Source organism: Hypomesus transpacificus, chromosome 21, assembly GCF_021917145.1.
Source record: "Hypomesus transpacificus isolate Combined female chromosome 21, fHypTra1, whole genome shotgun sequence".
NCBI lineage: Eukaryota > Metazoa > Chordata > Actinopteri > Osmeriformes > Osmeridae > Hypomesus > Hypomesus transpacificus.
In genome coordinates this window covers 603688-622217 of record NC_061080.1, presented here as the reverse complement: position 1 = coordinate 622217, position 18530 = coordinate 603688, and the positions used below count along the sequence as shown (strand labels likewise).

Genomic DNA, 18530 nt, shown 5'->3' with positions numbered 1-18530 from the left:
TTTACTGAGTGCATTCATTCCACGGTGCAGTATAAATAGATTTGTTTTTCTTTCCTTTGGTTTGTAATCTGTCCAAACTCTGTCTGCCACCTTAACTGCAGCTCCCAGTGTTTGTTGCGTGAGAGCTAAACTCAACATTCTGCCTTTCACACCTCAGCTGTTACATGAGCTGTTTCAGAAAATTCGCTTTTCAGTTTTTGGTCCATGGATTTGTGACTGATGAATAAAAACTGGCAATAGAACCTGATGCCTATCTACCTCTGAGCCGTCTATGAATAAAAAGTCAAAACTGTATATCTAGAACGTTTAGACTCTCAGATCGAGCACTCTCTCTATCAGCATTCACCCTGTTTCATTAGACCACTACAAGGCCTCCTGGGACTTACTATGTCTCAGCAATAGGTGTCAGTAGTGAGATACTCTGAATTCTAGATGAGACAAACCCCAAACACAATGCACCGAACCCCCTCTAAGAGTTTACACACGCACGACGAGGTCTTCTCAGTTTTGAGTTCTGGGCCTCTAAAGTGTTCCTAGAGCCAAACCCCTCTTTCTGGCCACAGTTTACTTTGTTAATTGGCTTTGACTGTTGTCCACTTCCACGTGATGTATTTCAGTCTATAGGTTTCTAGGGGAGGGAGGGGGGGGGCGTCTAAGCTTATTAAAACCAGCACTACTCTCAAGCAGGATGCTCCCCCATCCTGTCATTTGGCTCGGGGCCTGCCTGGCTAGGTTCAGTTTGCCACTGGGGTTGAAAGAGCCCGCCGTGTTTCAGGGAAGGCTTCATACAGTACTGAAAGCAGCAAAAAAAGTGATTAAAGGAGAATATGCTAAAGTGCTTTCTGAGCTAAGAGATCTGTCAAGTCATGGTGTGCACAGCCATACACGGCTCGAGCAAATAAGAGAGAGGCAGCCAAACGAGGTGATGAAACTGCACTCGGTCAAACAGCTTTGGATGAGATCAAGGAATCTGGCTGTGTCCGACCCTCTCAGTCAACAGAATAGTGAGAGATGGAGAGTGCTTCCAAGGCATGGACTTGCACTGATTTAACTTGATTTAATTCGGCTAAAACTTTACATCTTTTTGAACGCGTCTTATTAGCCTGATGCTTTCTCCCAGAGTAGGGATGGTTCTGGTGAAGCCCTCGGAATAAAGATGAGAGCGAGAACTGTGTTTTGCTACTGCCAAGGACACAGAACTGACTTTCTGTGTGGAATAGCATGATGCTGGGAGATGTTTATCCACACAGGATACAAATAAACCCTCTGTATTTAAGAACCAAACCAACGACTCTCATATCGAAAGAGATCTTTTGCATAACCAGCTTGTGCTTGCAAGGTCAGTCAGTGAGACCGACAGGCAGTAAGACCCTTACCTGGTCATGCAGGTGCCAGGTTTGATAATCCCCCTCTGTGCACCTCCTGTTGAAAATGGACCTGAAGTCGATCTTGACCAGCTGCCACTCCGACCGGTGACTGACATGGCCGAATATCCTGCAAACAGCCAAACACAGCCTTTGCACCGACACTGACTGGGGCTATGCAAGGTGCCCACTCTGACGAGAGTGTGGCTAATGGTACAGATGGCAGGAACACTACAGGGACGTACAATCTTGGCGAAATATGTCATTCCAGAAGAAAGGTCTGAGCCAAGTGTGACCTTAAAAAAAAAAGTGTCACAAGTGAATAATGTAAGCTCTCCTTTGGGTGGAAACTAATGGACTCCTACTGCCACCCAAGCAGTGCTCCCTGGTCTCTCAAAGTTCGACTAGTCCCAGAGCTACCACAGGCTCAGCCCAAACTGTATTCAAGGTTATGAAGGAAAAAGATGAGAAAATAAATATCTGTTATTAGTTTAAATCCTGCGGCGGGGGGGGGGGGGGGGGGGGGGGGGGCTCTGTCTGAAGTGACCCTCTCTCAGCATCTATCCAGCAACAAATTCATCACAATCAATCCATCAATTAACCGACTGAGGCGCTGGCTTGTGACTGTCAATTTCGGTGAAAATCATTACAAACTGATAAGAAAATGGTGTGGGGTGGCTGTGGGGTGTCTAATGAGGACTAATGGGCCGTCGCAGAGAGGGAGAGGCTCAAGCTCGTCACCAGGGAGCTGCCAAGACGGTGAAGGCTCGTGTCCCTGCCTGCCTGCCCGCCTGCCGGTTGGGCTCAGAGAAGTGTGTCGCCAAGAGACCTCCAGCCAGAACGCCATCCCTCATCCCTTCCTCTGTCGCACCCTCCGTGTCTCTCTCTCTCCTTCTCTCTGTCTCTCCTTCTTTCTTTCTCCTCTCTCTTTCCTTCTCTCGCACTCCTCTCTATCTCTCCTTCTTTCTTTCTCTCTCTCTCCTCTCTCTGTCTCTCCTTCTCTCTGTTTCTCTCTCCTTCTCTCTGTCCCTCTCTCCTTCTCTCTGTCTCCCTCTCCTTCTCTCTGTCTCCCTCTCCTTCTCTCTGTCCCTCTCTCCTTCTCTCTGTCTCCCTCTCCTTCTCTCTGTCTCCCTCTCCTTCTCTCTGTCTCCCTCTCTTTCCCTATCCCTTATTCCTCTCCACCCTGCCTCTCCTCTCCCACTCTGCTGAAAGCTTGTGGCTAGTCGTCCTGCCATAGACTACAAAGTCAGCTGTCTGGCACCGCGACAGTGGCATCAGACACGGATGCAGGGGAGCGTAGATCCTCGTCTTTCTAGCTGTGGCGTGTGAGGGACCTCATGCAGGGCTGACTCTCATGTTGGGCCCTCCTCACATTCTGCATGTTGTCTTGATGTCCAACTCGATGTGTCCCGAAAACCGTGGTTTAAGCTGCATGCTTTTATATGCCGTTATAACAGTTCAGTTCTTGTTAGAGAATGACTTTTCAGCTTTTATTTTTGATCTTTTTTCTCATGTTCTTCAAATGGACAGCTCAACTGTCGTCGGCTAGAGCCCCATTGATCTTCTGTGATCGCAATCCCCAGACAGACAGTTTTGATGTTAGGTAGACCTTGGGAGAAATCTATTTTATTCACTAAAGGGGGACGGGGGGGGGGGGGACGGGGGCGGTCAGTCAAGCCTGTTGAATCTAGATGAATTCTCCAAACATTTCTCTCACACATGCACAGTGACGTGACAAACCAAACACCTGTCTTCTCTTCTCCCGCCCGTTATCTGACATCGGTGAAAAGAAAACTAACGGAGGGGGAAAACCAGACTTCCTCGTCATCTTACGTCATGATGAGCGTCTCCTCCCCCGGCTCGCCCAGAACCCCGTCCACGAACAGCGGCGACGACGTGAAGCTGTATCTGCTCCACTGCCGGCCCTCGTCGAAGCTCAACCTGCAAGGGATCGGCAAAAAAACACGACGGTGAAAAAAAAGAGGCAAAAAAAGAGGAAGCCTAGGTCCTCTAAAACTGTGCAGATATCCGACGTGACGAGTCAAACCTGGAGCCTGGCGGAAAAACTCAAACACGGCGCCACACGCGGCCGCGATTGCTAATCTGAGTTGCTTCACAACTCTCCGTTTCATATTCAGCTGCGGCGATGCGATGTGTGAACAGCAGATGTAAAAAAAATAAAAAAATAAATAAAAAAACAGCTAATGCCAAGTTCAAACACGAAAGGTGAAATTGAATGACAATTGTCAAAGGAGGGAAATAGACCCAACGCATCACTGGGTCTGAATTACAATAATGAGTCTGTGTACTCTGACACACTCATTCGGCTCATATCGTCTGTGAATATGTGCCTGTGAGTGTGTGTGTGTGTATCAATCTCTGTGAGTGTGTGTATAAATCTGTGTTTGTGTGAGTGCTTGTGTGCGCTAGTGCGTGTGTGTAAGTGAGCACGGCTTGATTTCCGTTCTTTTTGTTACTTTCAAATATTTTTTGGGGAAAAGTTACATGAGCAACCTCTCTTTTTTTTTCTCTGTCAGTGACTCACCACAGGTGCCTGATGGGAAGTGGAGTGTGTCGTATTGCCACTAGGGCCCCCCCTTGATCCAAGTAGAGCACAGCGTACTCCTCGTCGAAGATCTAAGAAGGCGAAGAAGAATGGGTGCAACTCTGCGGTTTCCGCTCCATCACTCATTACCTTGACGGCTCTGACTGGGAGTGGACTTTAATGTTTATGAAAGCCATCCTCACAGATAGACACCCACAGATGCGCACACACACACACACGACTAACACACACACACACACACACACGACTAACACACAAACACTTGAAATGAGTTGTGCCTCAAATCAGCACGACGATATCCTGATAATACATCCACACACACACACACACAGAGACACACACACACACAGCGACACACACAAAGGCATCGTACAGAGGTGTGTGTGACATCAATTTTAGATTAATTATTTCCCATCTACATGTTTAATTAGAAAGCAGCCCAGTAAATGTAAGCAGTGGGCTATCAGACGAGGAGGAGGAAACCTGTAGGCACCGTGAGGGGCTCTGGATCAAATTACTGCTCCGATCTCATCTGATTATCCTCCACTAAAAACACTGGCATGGGGCGAAGATCATTTTTTTCCTTTTTTATGCCTGGGGAGAGGTGGGAGGGGGGGGGTGGTGGTTGATTTGTCTGGTGAGTCTCTGTCTTTCTGTGAGGCTCAGAACTCCATGTAGTGCTGTCTTGGTGCCGTTTCTCTGATTCATATTGTGATATCAGTCCTTCGGTGCTTAACTCTGTGTGTGTGTGTGTGTGTGTGTGACCTTCAGGAAAACCAACGAAGCTAACGGAAGCTAACGGAAGCTAACGGAGGCCCGGGGTGAACAGCTGCAGCAGGGCTAGTGGCCTGTGTGTGTGTGGCTGAGGGCCGAGCGCTCCTCGCCACACCAACCTCCTCGGTCTGGGATAGACGGCTCTGTGGGGGGAGGCTGCTGTGGGGAGGCTGCTGTGAGGAGGCTGCTGTGGGGGGAGGCTGCTGTGGGGAGGCTGCTGTGGGGGGAGGCTGCTTGTGGGGAGGCTGCTGTGGGGGGAGGCTGCTGTGGGGGGAGGCTGCTTGTGGGGAGGCTGCTGTGGGGGGAGGCTGCAGCGATGCTCACCTGTCTCCAGGTGTTTCCGGCGTCAGACGTGATGAACATGCTCACGTTGCTGGTGGACAGCTCTGCACCGATGGAGCCTAGAGAGGGAGGGAAGGCGAGAAGGGGGGGGGGGGGGGGAGGTTAATGGTTTGAGGTGGAATGCCAAAGAAGCGGCTGAACAGAAGTCTCCTTGAGGGTGAAACAGATTTGTATCTAGATCGCCGCGGCTCTCTGAATCACCTTGATTAACACTGGGAATATAAACGTTTATTAGATTAGGAGCTAGATTTGAATAGAAGGACATATTGTTTCTGGGGAAGGACAAACAAGATTGAGTAGAAAGGAAACTCTTACCATATGCTGCATTACTATATTGGATCAGTAAGACAGGGTTTAACAATAAACTGCTGCAATGACTAAAGCTGATCATATGGTTTAGCCACGAAAAAACATCAACCAAAAAACTAAAATGTAGATGTTTGTTAAATTTACTGAAAATAAAAAGATTTGGGCCTCGAGAACAGTCCTACTCAGGACTGCTTGTGGTCAGGAAACCAAAAATCTGAAAACTTAAAAAATGACGACTCAAAGACCGCCAACAAATTGTACACAACGCCCAACCTCTGTGTTCAACTTGTCCCTTCCGTGACTCCATAGGTCTGAGGAGAAGTGTCACATGGAGTTCCGCCCTATTTCCTGACATGGAGGAAGAAGAGCACAGGTGACATGTCACCGAGGGGACCCCATAGTCTCATCCTCCTTCCCCCACTTCCTGGTTTTGCTCCGCTGAGGCACCGTGAGCGACGAACGTCCCCTGAGTAGGGGCAATGTCAGGCTGCTAGAAGGAACAGTTTTGATGGCTGTTGTTCTGGGTACGACTGTGTGTGTGTGTGCACGCGTGTGTATGTGTGTGTGTGTGTGTAGGTGTGCTACTCCAGTGTTTTTGGGGGTTTCTCCTCAAACGTGAGGTGACACAGCCATCCTGTCTGCTGCCCCTGTGGGTGGAGCAGCCGCCTGGTGACGTGGGAGGCTGAACGCGGAGACAACAAGAAACACAAGACGCCCCCGCAGTCTGGGAGATATGACCACATGTCATATCTCTTCACATGTCAAGCGTGCGCGTGTTTGTCTCGTTAACAGCGATGCGCTGCATAGTACAAAGAAGTTAAGCTGTCAGTTGAGTTGAGCTGTTCTCATACTTGAATAGGAGAAGGCACTTTAAGAGAGAGAGAGAGAGTAACAAACGCTCTCTAAAATGTTGTGCTCCCACTCCAAGTCTCCAGGGTCACACTTAGCCGAGTCCATCTGTGTTCAACACATGGATGAAGTTACACTTTGGGACTCTCTTTGACCCATTTTCGTCTGGGCTGAAGACATGTCTATGGCACCAATGGGCATCTGCCAACGTCGGACACGGCAAGCTCTGAAAGCAAGCCAGGTGCTTCGCATGGAATCAATCCAGGAAATAAATATAAAGGAAGAACGCTAAATTGGAGAAAAAAAAAAAGATCTGACATTCACCGTTCCAAACCTAACCTTCAACATTCAAACCCACTCAGGCAGGCTTAGCTAAAGGTTGTTGGTGTGAAAACAAACAAGTGTCGTGAGTAAACTAGAGTATTTCCACCGACTTCATCTCCTTCTCCACCTACCTGAAGCCATGATGATTCCAGGAGCAGAGTCCTTACTGGCGATGTTCCCAGACGTGTAGGGGTTGGCAGAAACGTGGAGGTGGAGGTGAAGGGAGCAGTACGGCTGAGGGGACAGAGATACACACACGTTTACACAAGCACGTACACACGTACACACACACACACGTGAGGAAAGCGATCAGTGCACGCCGCCTGCAGCAGCTTTTGCTCATTAGACCATCGGCGTTTACAAGAACACAAACACAAACAAACCGACACCCCATCATACAGTCTATCGGGAACGTCAACACACACAGACTCCCACACCCTCCCGACTGGCACGGCCAAACCATTAATTCTGATTAGTCTAACCTTTACAGACACTAAACTCATTACAACGCAGGCAAATGCCAGTGGCGCAAGCAATGTTGTGACGGGGTGTTTAAGGGTTTATTAAAAGTCAGATATTCCCTGACAAATGATGTATAACACAGGACCGAGACAAGCTCCTCGACTGTAGGACTACTGTAATTAGTTTATCAGAGTGTAATTCTTCTTGGGTTGTATTTAGGGATGCCGTCTGCTCATTCCTTGGATAAGGGTTGACATGGGTTGGTCTAAACCAGAAGGACAAACATCAAACACAAGTACATCATTTGTTTTCATTTACCTGGATGTTTACTCCGGAGACATTTGGTCTACTAATGAATCCTTGACTGCTTGAGTTGTTTTTCCGGATGTTTTGTAGCCGTTTATACTTTATTGTCATTTCAAATCTGCAGTCAAGGAAGGGGTAGAATTTGTTCGGAAACTGCTTAAAAGCAGTTTTTCCGGGAACCTGCTTAACTCGAGTGAGAGTCATTTGGAGTAAGGAAAAAGCAAAGGAACACACCCGACCCCAATAAACATCACAGACCTTCGGCTCGAAAGTGGAGTTTGTTGGAAAACAAAAGGGGAAAATGGAGGTGTCTGTCTCCCGGCAACTGACACTTCTCTCTGTCTAAATGGGAGGTCAGCCCACTGGGCTGGATCAAGACGGCTGACCTTTTAACGCAGAGGCCTGGGAGCGCTCAGCTCTGACGAGTGAGCGCCGCTCTTCCTGAGAGATCAACCCGCCGCCGTGGTTGGGATCACTCAACTTCTGACAAGGCCTGGCTTTGATGAGAGCGTGCTCTCTGTCTGCTCTCTGTCTGTCCTGTCTCACTGGCTCTCACACTCCCTTCTCTCCTACTTTCAGTACTTTTGCTTTTCTCTTTTGCACGTGTCATCTGAAACCAACCACGCAGGCACACAAACACATGCACACACTCTCACCAGTCCATGCACACACACACACACGCACACTCACCAGTCCTAGCACACCTACAAATGGACCCATACAGACACAGAGACTTTCACCAGTCTGCACACACATACACACACACATACAAATAGACACATACTTGCACACACACAGACACACTCTCTCACCAGTACACAGTGGAGGCTGTTTCCCCTGAGGTCAGTGTTGGGGGCCTCCAGCAGCCTCCAGTCCCTCCCTCTGTTGTAGGTGATGAAGGTCTTCACCTGGTTCTCCACCTTCTTGTTAGCCAGGAACATCCCTTTAATCCCAGCCACCTGTGAATACGCACCAAAACACAGACAACGTGGTGCTCCCGTGACGCTAACGATAACTAATCACAGACAGAAGCACACTCCGTTTACCGTATTGGAATATTTACCCTTTTCATATCATCAAATAAGTAGAACTAAGGCATATTGTGAGAAATATTAAACACCCTTAGGCAATACGGGGAAACAACCCACTTAAGGGAATGGCGTCGACTCCCCCCTAAAAACAGCCTAAACAAGTTAAGCAAGACATGATTGATTGTGTGTAGATTTGAAGCAATCAGTGCGTGTCCTCGATGAGTCAGACGCAATCCACAGGGGGCTTACTGGGAATGAACATGGAGATCACAGAATCAGGCTCTGACACATGAAGAAGTGCTCCCTTTCCTCTTTGATAATGACCAAATACTCAATCCTCCCCTTGGGGCAAAGATTTTAGCATATGCAATGTCTTGGGTTGGTAACCCCAATCAAGATGACAATATGTGATTCCATCCCGGCAAGCCAAATGATGTGGTTTGGGGCGCTGTCATGTGCACCTTAATTATTCAGGTTGCAGATATCTTTATCCGTGAGGCTTTCAACGATCCCGATACAACGTTGGTTCATTTCTCTCCTCGCATACGGAGTTTGTGGATTCCCGTAACCTAACCTGACAGATGGACTGCAGTTCCCTAACGCCGTGGTGGGGAGCACAGGTTACTTACCAACATCTGCACTTACTCATCTGAGAAAAGGAACGATCTTCCACCCTAAAAAACAAATAAAAAAATCGATACCCCCGGCTCAGCCCTGGCCCTGAGCTGCGGTGTTACTGTACGTCAGCAGATTGCGGCTGCTTCGTATTCATGCAATGTGCCTTTTGGAACATGGCAACAGGAGGGCTCTCGGGGAGTTTGTCTCTGAAATGACCAGAGAGCTTTCTGTTCTGGCTCACACATTGATCGCAGGTTGGTGTAACTCAATACAAGAGGCCTAATCTAGCCAGGGGAGATTGCCTTCCAAACAAAGACGTACTTGGCAGGTTTTTATCAAGGGGAGCTTCATAGGGAATCATGCATCAGGACGGGATACTTTGAGGTTGGAGTCTACGACTGGATTCCATCTGCGGCCTCTTTGGAATTCAATGGAATTTGATTACGGGCACCTCATACAGGCTTTTTACTGACGACAGCTGATGTAAAGGAACGACATGTTGGCCAAGAGCAGTCAAGAACAGTCCAGACCTGTGCAGACCAGACCAGGCCAGTGCAGACCAGAACAGAACAGACCAGTCCAGACCAGGCCAGTGCAGACCAGTCCAGACCAGGCCAGACCAGACCAGAACAGACCAGTCCAGACCAGAACAGACCAGTCCAGACCAGGCCAGTGCAGACCAGGCCAGACCAGACCAGTCCAGACCAGAACAGACCAGTCCAGACCAGTGCAGACCAGAACAGACCAGTCCAGACCAGGCCAGACCAGTGCAGACCAGAACAGACCAGTCCAGACCAGGCCAGTGCAGACCAGAACAGACCAGTCCAGACCCTGTGTGTCTCCCAGCAGCGTGTACCTCGTAGAGGTCCACCATGACGTTCCCCTCCGGTCCCATGCTGCTGACCACGTTCTCCAGGGCCAGGGTGTAGAACACGCCGGCCGTCTCCGACACGTACAGGTTGTAGGTCTCGTTCTGGTTCCACTCCTGGACCGCTGCCACCACGCGGTTTTCGTCGGTGCTGATCACATGCAGGTCCTGGGTGACACAGGCACAAGGGCGGAGGATTGGCTCGACGTTCGGTGGAATCAAATGTTTTGGGGGTTAAACAAAATGATGACGACAATTCAATGAATTCTTGGTGACTGATGTTTTTGTGAGGATGACCGCAAGGTGTTACAGTAGTTGAACCCATTCCCAAGTTGATCACACGGTTGATCAAGAGAGTCGCCTATCTTTTGTTGTGGTGTTGTTTGCTCTGTAATATCTGACTTTTGGAGGTTTTGAATAATTCAGCCAATACTCCAAATAACTCAAAAAGAAATGATTGTCTAATCTACAGCAACCTCTCCCTTGATTAACAGTAAATACACTGACATTCAGAATTATTTGATTTCCACCTAACAATCAAAGAGTGGGGAACGGTAATGCATGCAAACAAGACAAGCAAGTTATTCCACAAGAGATGCAGTTGTGGTCTTAGTCGCTTCCCATTTCTCGAAGCCCCCCCCCCCCCCCCCCCCCCCCCCCCCCCCCCCCCCCCCCCCCCCCCCCCCCCCCTACTGGGCTCATTCCTATTCATAATCAGCATCAGAAATGCATAATTTACCTTTGCTATGCCACCAAACAGATAGCCTCTCTTATTACCTTTAAACTGAGCTTGTTGGGGCAGAGTTAACAGCAGCTAACACAGGAAGGTTCACACTCGTTGGTAGCGGGGCCTCATCTACCTCTGGCTGTGCCAATAACACACCTTGCGTGAGCAAGCAGGCAGCCCGGGGCTTGATTGAATAAAACATGTTTAATTTGACAACTAGGAAAGTGACACGAAGGGGTCACGAGTGAAGGAGTGTGTGCACATACACACACACTGACTTGCACTCGCACATAGTTGCGCACGCACAGTCACACAAACCTACCCACTCACACGTACTTGAGCACACACACCAACCAACACACTTGGGCACACACTCAGTAAAGGCCTGCTTGGCATAACAATGCTGTGAGCCGCAGTGAGCTGTTCCTGACCATGTGTCCCTCACACACAGAACACAGAGCTCTGCATGCAGAGACAGCTTGGGTTCCTATTCCTAGAGCAGACTCTCTGACACTTCGTACAAATACCGTATGGTACTTAGATGACTTGGCTTGCTTATTAACATACAGTACCGTCATTTTCGGACTATAAGGCGCACCGTTATCTAAGCCGCAGCAGCTAAATTGAATGATGTGTTATAGTCCGAAAATTACGGTTGTTTGAAAACATACATTCTAAAACACATGTATCTATAATGACTACTAGGTTCAGGAATGGTTGGTAGATGATGTAATAGTTAATTCATACAAATACATGACAAAGTTGGAAAGACCTTTCCTTTTCTTTCTTTCTTTGTTTTACACTAAGTTTATTCTCCCAGGTCAGGGGGTTACCTTAGGCAAAGTGTACTTGGGCAATTTCATTGGCGTGAACACGTCTCTCTTGGCTGACACGTAGTAGATCACACGCCCACCAGTGGATACCTGCGCAGTCACGTAAACCGTTCAACAGAAACACATTATTACACCTTCAGTGCGGCGTCAGACACGACATTAACACATATCAGTCTCCGACACAAGGAAATAACTCTCTGCACAAAGGCGGTGACAAATTCCTCCTCACAGAGATCTTGAGATATTCCTGATTGTCGTGTCAGAGGCAGACAGTGCTATTGTGCGGCCGTCTGACCGGACGTCCTACCTGGACAAACACGTATTCATCCTGCACCACCAGGGAGTTGGGGTCGATGTATCCAGGAAAAGGCTTGCCCTTGTTGGCATTGGTGCAGTTCTGCAACTTGCAGGTGACGTACAGCGCCACTGTAGACAAAAACACAGAGATATATACACACACACACATGTATATACACACAAACCGGGGGTACACACGCAATCAAATTACCACACAAACCCACCCACACCAGCACAGGTAAAAATATGTATTTGAGGGCCGTCGAAATAAGGTGCGCTAGCAGACACTCGTACACACATGCACACAGCCAGGGATAGTATTAGGTGCCAGAGAGAAGGGCAGCCTTCACCAAGCTTCCATCTGCCCCTCGTATTAACAGCATCAATAAAGTGTCCCTTGCGTCAGAGCCGAGCGGAGTGGATGGAGGGGGGAGGGGGGGGGGGGGCACAGGGAGGCAGGACCACAGAGGCCAATTGCTTTCTTTGCCTTCAATCGCGTTGCGGAGGGAGAGGTTGTCGGTGTGAGTTAGCCTCCGCTAACGGCCCGTCTGTCCCCATCCACATGCACATGATCAATAGAGATGGCCTTCCAGGGGGGAAGACCGTGTCACCGGGGGGTCTCTGCGGCTGCCGCTAACTGGGTTTGCGGCAGGGAGGGGAGGGGCCCCCAACCCCTCCACCTCCCTCCAACCCCCCGGCACCGGCCACCCTCCTCGTCTAAGAGTGTGTTCCATCTGGGAGATATATGGATGGTGAGGAAAATCTTTTTTTTTTTTTTCAAAAAACATTTCTCCTGAAGCTTAGAGGGGTTTGTACAGCTGTCACGTTCGATAGATACTTGGAGGGGAGGTCAGGGTCAGATGTAAGCAGAGAAATACTGCTGCTGGTATTGGCTCCACACGTAATATATGGCTAAATATCTATTAACATCAATGTATTATATATTATTCATTAATGTTGTTATATAGCGACATCATTATCATACATCGTGGCCTGTGTTTTTAATCGGGAATATAAGCAAAATTGAGGTGTTTTCATTGGGACAGTTCATGGAAATGTGTGTCCGCATCAAATGTACGAAACTGTCCTGCGAGACAAAACCTGTCAGTGCTTCTCGTTATCATTCAGGACGTTCGGGAGCATCAGGAAAGTCAATCGCTTCTTAAAGACATTCTAATGTATGCATTACTTTTCCTCAATCGTCACCCTTTGTCCCCTTTCGACACTCCTCCGATCCTCTCCTCCCGCTTTTTAGTTTGGCGTAAAGTTACGGGGGGGGGGGGAAACGACTTGAGCTGAAAATTGAGGAAATCAATTACTCACGTCCTTCAGATATGCTGGTTTCCAGGTGGATCAACCCGGGTTCTTTGTCCAAACCGATTTTCGACCTGTGAGGAGACAAATGGGTTTTCAGACGTTGATAAGCCGCCCTCTGTCCTGCCCGGGGAAGGACGTAGAGAGCGGGGACAGGGCCACGGTATCTAGTACCCCTGTACTCTCATCAGGGAGATTGCTTGCTACGGTACCAGATAAATCCCTTGCACATTGTGTAGCGACGACGACCGTCGTGAAAAACGTGGTAAACATCATCCTGGGCCTGAGACTAATCCCTTCCTCTTCCTTTCCTGTCTGCGCCTTCGAGTGAAGATGCGGCAACAGGTGTGGCGCGTGGGCGCCTGTAGTCTGATTGTAATTTACATTCGTCAGTCAGCAGACTCTCTTATCCAGAGTGACTTAAAGTTAATACAGGGACATTCCCCCGAGGCAAGTAGGGTGAAGTGCCTAGCCCAAGGACACAACGTCATTGGCACAGCCGGATATCAAACCGGTAACCTTCTGATTACGAGCCCAAATCCCTAACCGCTCAGCCACCTGACTCCCTGTAATGCCGTTTTCAAGGGGCCCCCGGACCTCACGAAGCAGAAAGCTTCCACTTCTTTTCACCCCGTTTTCCAACAGATTGCCGGCCGTGTATCCTGACATCGTTAGGGAGCGGAGGGGGAAAGTCATTGATACGCTCGCCCGCAGAAGCCGGCAGGAGCAGCGAGCGGGCATTTAATTATAACGCCATGAAAAATGTATAAAAAGGACTTGGGAATCAGAGGAGATGGCGAAGGATAAGCACCAAGCAGTGAGAGCCTACAGCCTTAATTATGACAGTTATTGGCAGTATTGGTAATTTCCATGATAAAACGGAGCTCCGAGTGTAATGACCTACTTTTCTGTCCCTTCATCTCTCTCATTACAAGCTTCTTCGTTTTTCGTTCACTAATCCAGGTGAGAGGAGCATGATAATAAAACACATGACAGCATCGTACGTTTCAGGGTACAGGAGGAATAAATAACCCCTATCTCTGGCTTTCTGGTTGCAGAAGGTAATTGCCGGGTTGACAGGAGTAATATAAGCCATCTCATGACATGACGTCTTCGTTCAGTTTCGAGAGTCAGGTCCAGATGGGCCTTCGGCCTTCCGGATCCTTCTACAGCCCTTAGTACCTGGTGGACGCCCCCTGTGCCAAGTCTTCAAGGTTCCGGAACAGCCTTCTAGAATCCTCCGCGGAACCGTAGCAACCATCACTCCTGACTGCCCCAGCTTGTTATTGTTTTAACATCTTTCCAGAGTAGTTTGAAGATGAAAATATTTTTTGGGGGCTTGAAAACGAGGAAGTGATATCATAATTAAAGGAAGTGATGTAAAAAAAAGAAAAGAAAACTCAGGAATGGTCTGGAAAGGGAGCAGGAGCGGACACCCAGGTACAGAGGAGACCAAAGCAGAACCGCGGACGCTCCACTGTCTACTGTTGGGTCTAAGTTAGAACAGGGATGGAGAGACTCCAGAAACATGAAAGGCTTTGGGAGAAAAACCCTTTGATGAAATGGAAACGTTTAAAGCTGACTCATTACACACGCAACAAGCCGGACTGCTGTTGGATTAAGGGTGGCACAGATGCAAGTGTAGCGGTGGATAAAACAATGTAGATCCGTAGTCTAGATCTTTGTCCTGCTGTCTGACAGTGATTTTGCTTACCAGTAGAATCGGTTGGGAGCCACTTTCTCGTGCACCAGTTGCCATCTTCTTCCAAACTCCACTGAGCTGTAGAGCTGTGGAAGAAGAGTCAACAATTAGACCTGGTCATCTTTGTTTTACCGTGTGGTAATGATGTCAATACGTCCGGTGAACCCTCCCTCTTCCGTCTCTCCATCACAAATAAACCCCCCCCTCTTCCAACGCACACAAGCAAGAGTGGTGGTTCATCATGAAACGGTAAAGGAGATTACGGAGGCTGAGCGGTGTCATCGCAGTTGGAGGCACGCTCCGCGCGCTAACAAGAACCCAGAGCTAAGGAGCGAGGGTGTGAGGGGGGGATGGGGGGGGGTGGAGGGAGGGAGGGGGGGGGCGGACAGACACAGCAGGGGAGGAACACGCCGCGGGTGGTCCACACAAAGCCATTGTTGGCTAGTCAGCACAGCGCATCAGCAAGCTGCTGAGATATCACAATCTCCCGATGCTAACCTCGAGATGGTTACAGGGAGGATTTGATATGGGAACAGAAGAAGTCTCATTTAGGGGTTGGGGTGAGGGGGGGGGATTTCACCGCACGACAGAGTAATCTTTGAAAAACGTGAAATGGCTTCTTTTCTTTTTTTCTGCGTTTCAGATTTACCCGGATTTCTCTTCACTGTTTTGTTTTTCCAATTTGATACAGTGGAACAAGTGATACAGTCTGTGTTTGTAGTTCTTTGGGGCTTATATACTTTATTGACTGTTTTTTGCCCAAAAGGGTGAGAAACTTGTCGGGGTGCTTATTTGATTGATTGCTTTTTTTTTTTATCCCTGCAAGGGCAAATGACTCTTGATTTACAGGCAGGTATCTAATGAGGCGTGAATCCAGTTTCAATGTTTTCGTTTGGACCTTTTCCCATTTTAAACATGAGTGGCCATGCAGAGAAAGTAAACATTATTATATTAGCTACTAACTAAATTGGGATGCCGCTTGTTTATATTAGTTTATTTTCTGTGTTTATTTACGTTTTCCTGAAGGGTGAAGTCAAATCCTTGGGCAGCAGCTGTAGACTCTCTCTATTAATAAATGCCTGATATTATTTAGTCAGATTAGCTAAATTAAACACAAACAAAACGGCAGTAGTGTCCATTTCAGCTGAAATAACGAGCAAGCATACAGGCTTTCCGTGGCAGAATATTGTCTGTATAGGTCTATTAGGTGTCACGACAACACAAACCTAACTTATAAATTTCACATGCAAAGCTTTTGCTGCCTAGAGCCTATTCCCCGCGATAGAACACAGTATAAAAGGTTGTAGCCAAGAGCATGGAGCAAGGATATAGTTTGGGCAGCTGAATACGGCTCATATATTTCCATGTCAGGCGTGGGTGAGGAAACAGTGAGTGTGCTGAGATATGGCTCTGGAGCTGGGCTGCAGAGAGCAGACTGAGGTAGCAAATCACTTTGACTAATCAACTCCCACCAACACAGGGTTAGCACTTAGCCGGGCCAAGGCACTGTGGGAGGGGGGGGGGGGGGGATACAGTACAGAATGTGAGAGGGTAAAGGAGAAGAATGGGAAAGATAGAGAAAATAGGAGAGGGAGAGATAGGGAGGGTAGAGAGAAAGAGAGGGTAGAGCGAATGAGAGAGATAGTGAAAATAGGAGAGGGAGAGATAGGGAGGGTACAGAGGGAGAGAAGTGGGGGGGGGGGGTGGAGAGAGGAGGGGAGTGAGGCAGACAAGAGTTCTACCCTGAAATACGTACTGCTCTGCCCTACGGGGTCTCTCAATCTACGAATGCAGAAGAGTGGCTTGGAGGGGTGGAGGAAATAGCGGTAGGGAGAGGGAGGGAGACGGGACTGGAGGCAAGGACAAGAAAATGAGAGAGAGGGAGATACAGGAGAAGCCAAGATAGTAAGTGTGTGTGTATGTGTGTTGAATATACTGTGTGTGTGTGGGGGGTGTGTATGTGTATGTGTGAGCGAGCAACAGAGAGAAAGAGAGAGAGGTGAGGGGGGGGTCGCCAACATAAGTGAATACTCTATATTACAGTTTCCCTAGTGTTTCATGGCCAGGTGCATTTTAGAACTTACCAGAATCTCCAGAGATATTTATTTCCAACTCCTTGCCTCAGGAGTAAAAAAATAACAAGAATCAGTTTCATAATTCATCTTAGATGAAGCGTTAGCCCCTAATGGGCACGGGTGCAAGGAAAGCATTTTATGAATGCTTATTGCCCATTCTCAAAATGGCAATACATCCCAGTGTCTGAAGCTCACAGGAATATATCCCTCTTATGTTATCATTGCGTCCTCCTCTGCCACATAGTAAAGAGGGTCCAAGTTCTGGGTCAATAGTGTGCTTCTGGTCCTCTCAGCCGGGGTAGTTTATGACCTGTACATTTCAATTGATCAAGTCTCAATTCATGATCAAATGTCCACAATGTTGAAATATTTGGAGAAACACAAAGGCTCCTTGTTTAAAGGTCATGCGGAAGAAGTCAGTTTGCTACCTACACTAGCTACAAGGGGTGGACAGATGGAAAATGTAAGTTCAGTTACTAACATGGCTTAAACACAGACGGATTTTAATAGGAAAAACATGACAACACAAGGATATACTGAACATACACCTGTGTTTGTTTGTGTGTGTGTGTGTGTCTGTGTGTGTGTGTGTGTGTGGGGGGGGGGGATAAGTGTGTGTGTGCGTGTGGGGGGGGGGGGGGGGATAAGTGTGTGTACCAGGCAGGCTGAGGTCTCGACGTGGCGGTTTGGGCTCATATCCTCGCTCAGCTGGGTTCAAATCATAAAAATCGAAATTGCCTTCGACCTAAACAAATACCTTTGCCTGGTTTGTTATGAAAAACCTGTGCACATTGTTTTTTCAGAGAACAATCGACAAAATGTGCAGTTAAATCTCTTTTGCATTGGATTACTGTGACAGAGAAGAGGGGAAGGATGTGGAAGAATTGGAAGGTGTTTGTAACCGTTATATTGTCCTTCCGCACTGGTGGTGTTTGCATCACTATAATATTTTGGGAGAAAATTGCAGTTCAAGGTTCAGGGGTTTGTGCTGAAAGATTCATTGACCTGTACTTCAAATTCCCCAAGTGTCAGCCATGTAAACGGTGGTTGTTTGAAAAGGGCAAAAAGTTACAAGTTTGGAGTGTAGTCGACTTTGCCTGTTGAACACGGTTCTTTGTGTACACCACTCACTTTGAATTGAAGGCCAATGAGAACACTTGATTTAAACATTAAATTATGCTATTCACTTACTCCGTTTAGTCTGTCTCACTTTAGCCCTCTTACTCTCTCCCTCTCTCTCCCTCTCCCACAGCCATACACACACACACAAACACAGAAACACCCCCTCACAAACACCCCCCCCCCCCCCCCCCCCCACCGTGAGTCGAAGTGTAGCCTCGCAGCGTCACCCTCTCTCACACCCCAGCGCCCTCAGTGCCTGGCTCCTTCTGCTGTGTGACAGAGGCCAAGACACTGAGGGCCTCCCTCAGCACAGACACTTGTGAGGAAGTGTGTGTTCGTGTGTGTGTGTGTGTGTGTTCGTGGCCTTCACGTGTGACGGGCCCACTCTGGAGGGCCAGTGTGTAAGCATGTACTGTCAGTGTGTTCCTGGGGCTACGGTCTGGGTGTGTTGATATGAGTCAGTGTGGGGGTCCGCGTTCATGGCATTGTTCGTTCATGTTCACAGCCATGTGTTTGTGCGTGCTGCGAGGGGTCTGTGTGTGTGTGTGTGTGTGCGTGTGTGTGTCTGTGTGCGTGTGTGTGTCTGTGTCAATGTGTGCATGTGTGTCTGTGTGTCTATTTATGTGTGTGTATGTGTGTACGTCTAT

General features: G+C 48.3%; 1 protein-coding gene across 1 annotated transcript in view; it reads right to left on the bottom strand.

Annotated features, from left to right (window-relative positions):
* Positions 1 to 18530, bottom strand: part of LOC124483698 (VPS10 domain-containing receptor SorCS1-like) — a 79777-nt gene that overhangs the window by 9907 nt on the left and 51340 nt on the right. The window contains exons 4-14 of the mRNA XM_047044243.1: positions 14699 to 14772; positions 12994 to 13058; positions 11681 to 11799; positions 11374 to 11463; positions 9802 to 9981; positions 8109 to 8255; positions 6660 to 6762; positions 5029 to 5105; positions 3910 to 4001; positions 3198 to 3305; positions 1377 to 1494 (exon numbers count right to left, since the gene is read on the bottom strand). Coding sequence (XP_046900199.1) covers positions 1377 to 1494; positions 3198 to 3305; positions 3910 to 4001; positions 5029 to 5105; positions 6660 to 6762; positions 8109 to 8255; positions 9802 to 9981; positions 11374 to 11463; positions 11681 to 11799; positions 12994 to 13058; positions 14699 to 14772 — 1173 coding nt within the window. The remainder of the gene's footprint in view (positions 1 to 1376; positions 1495 to 3197; positions 3306 to 3909; positions 4002 to 5028; positions 5106 to 6659; positions 6763 to 8108; positions 8256 to 9801; positions 9982 to 11373; positions 11464 to 11680; positions 11800 to 12993; positions 13059 to 14698; positions 14773 to 18530) is intronic.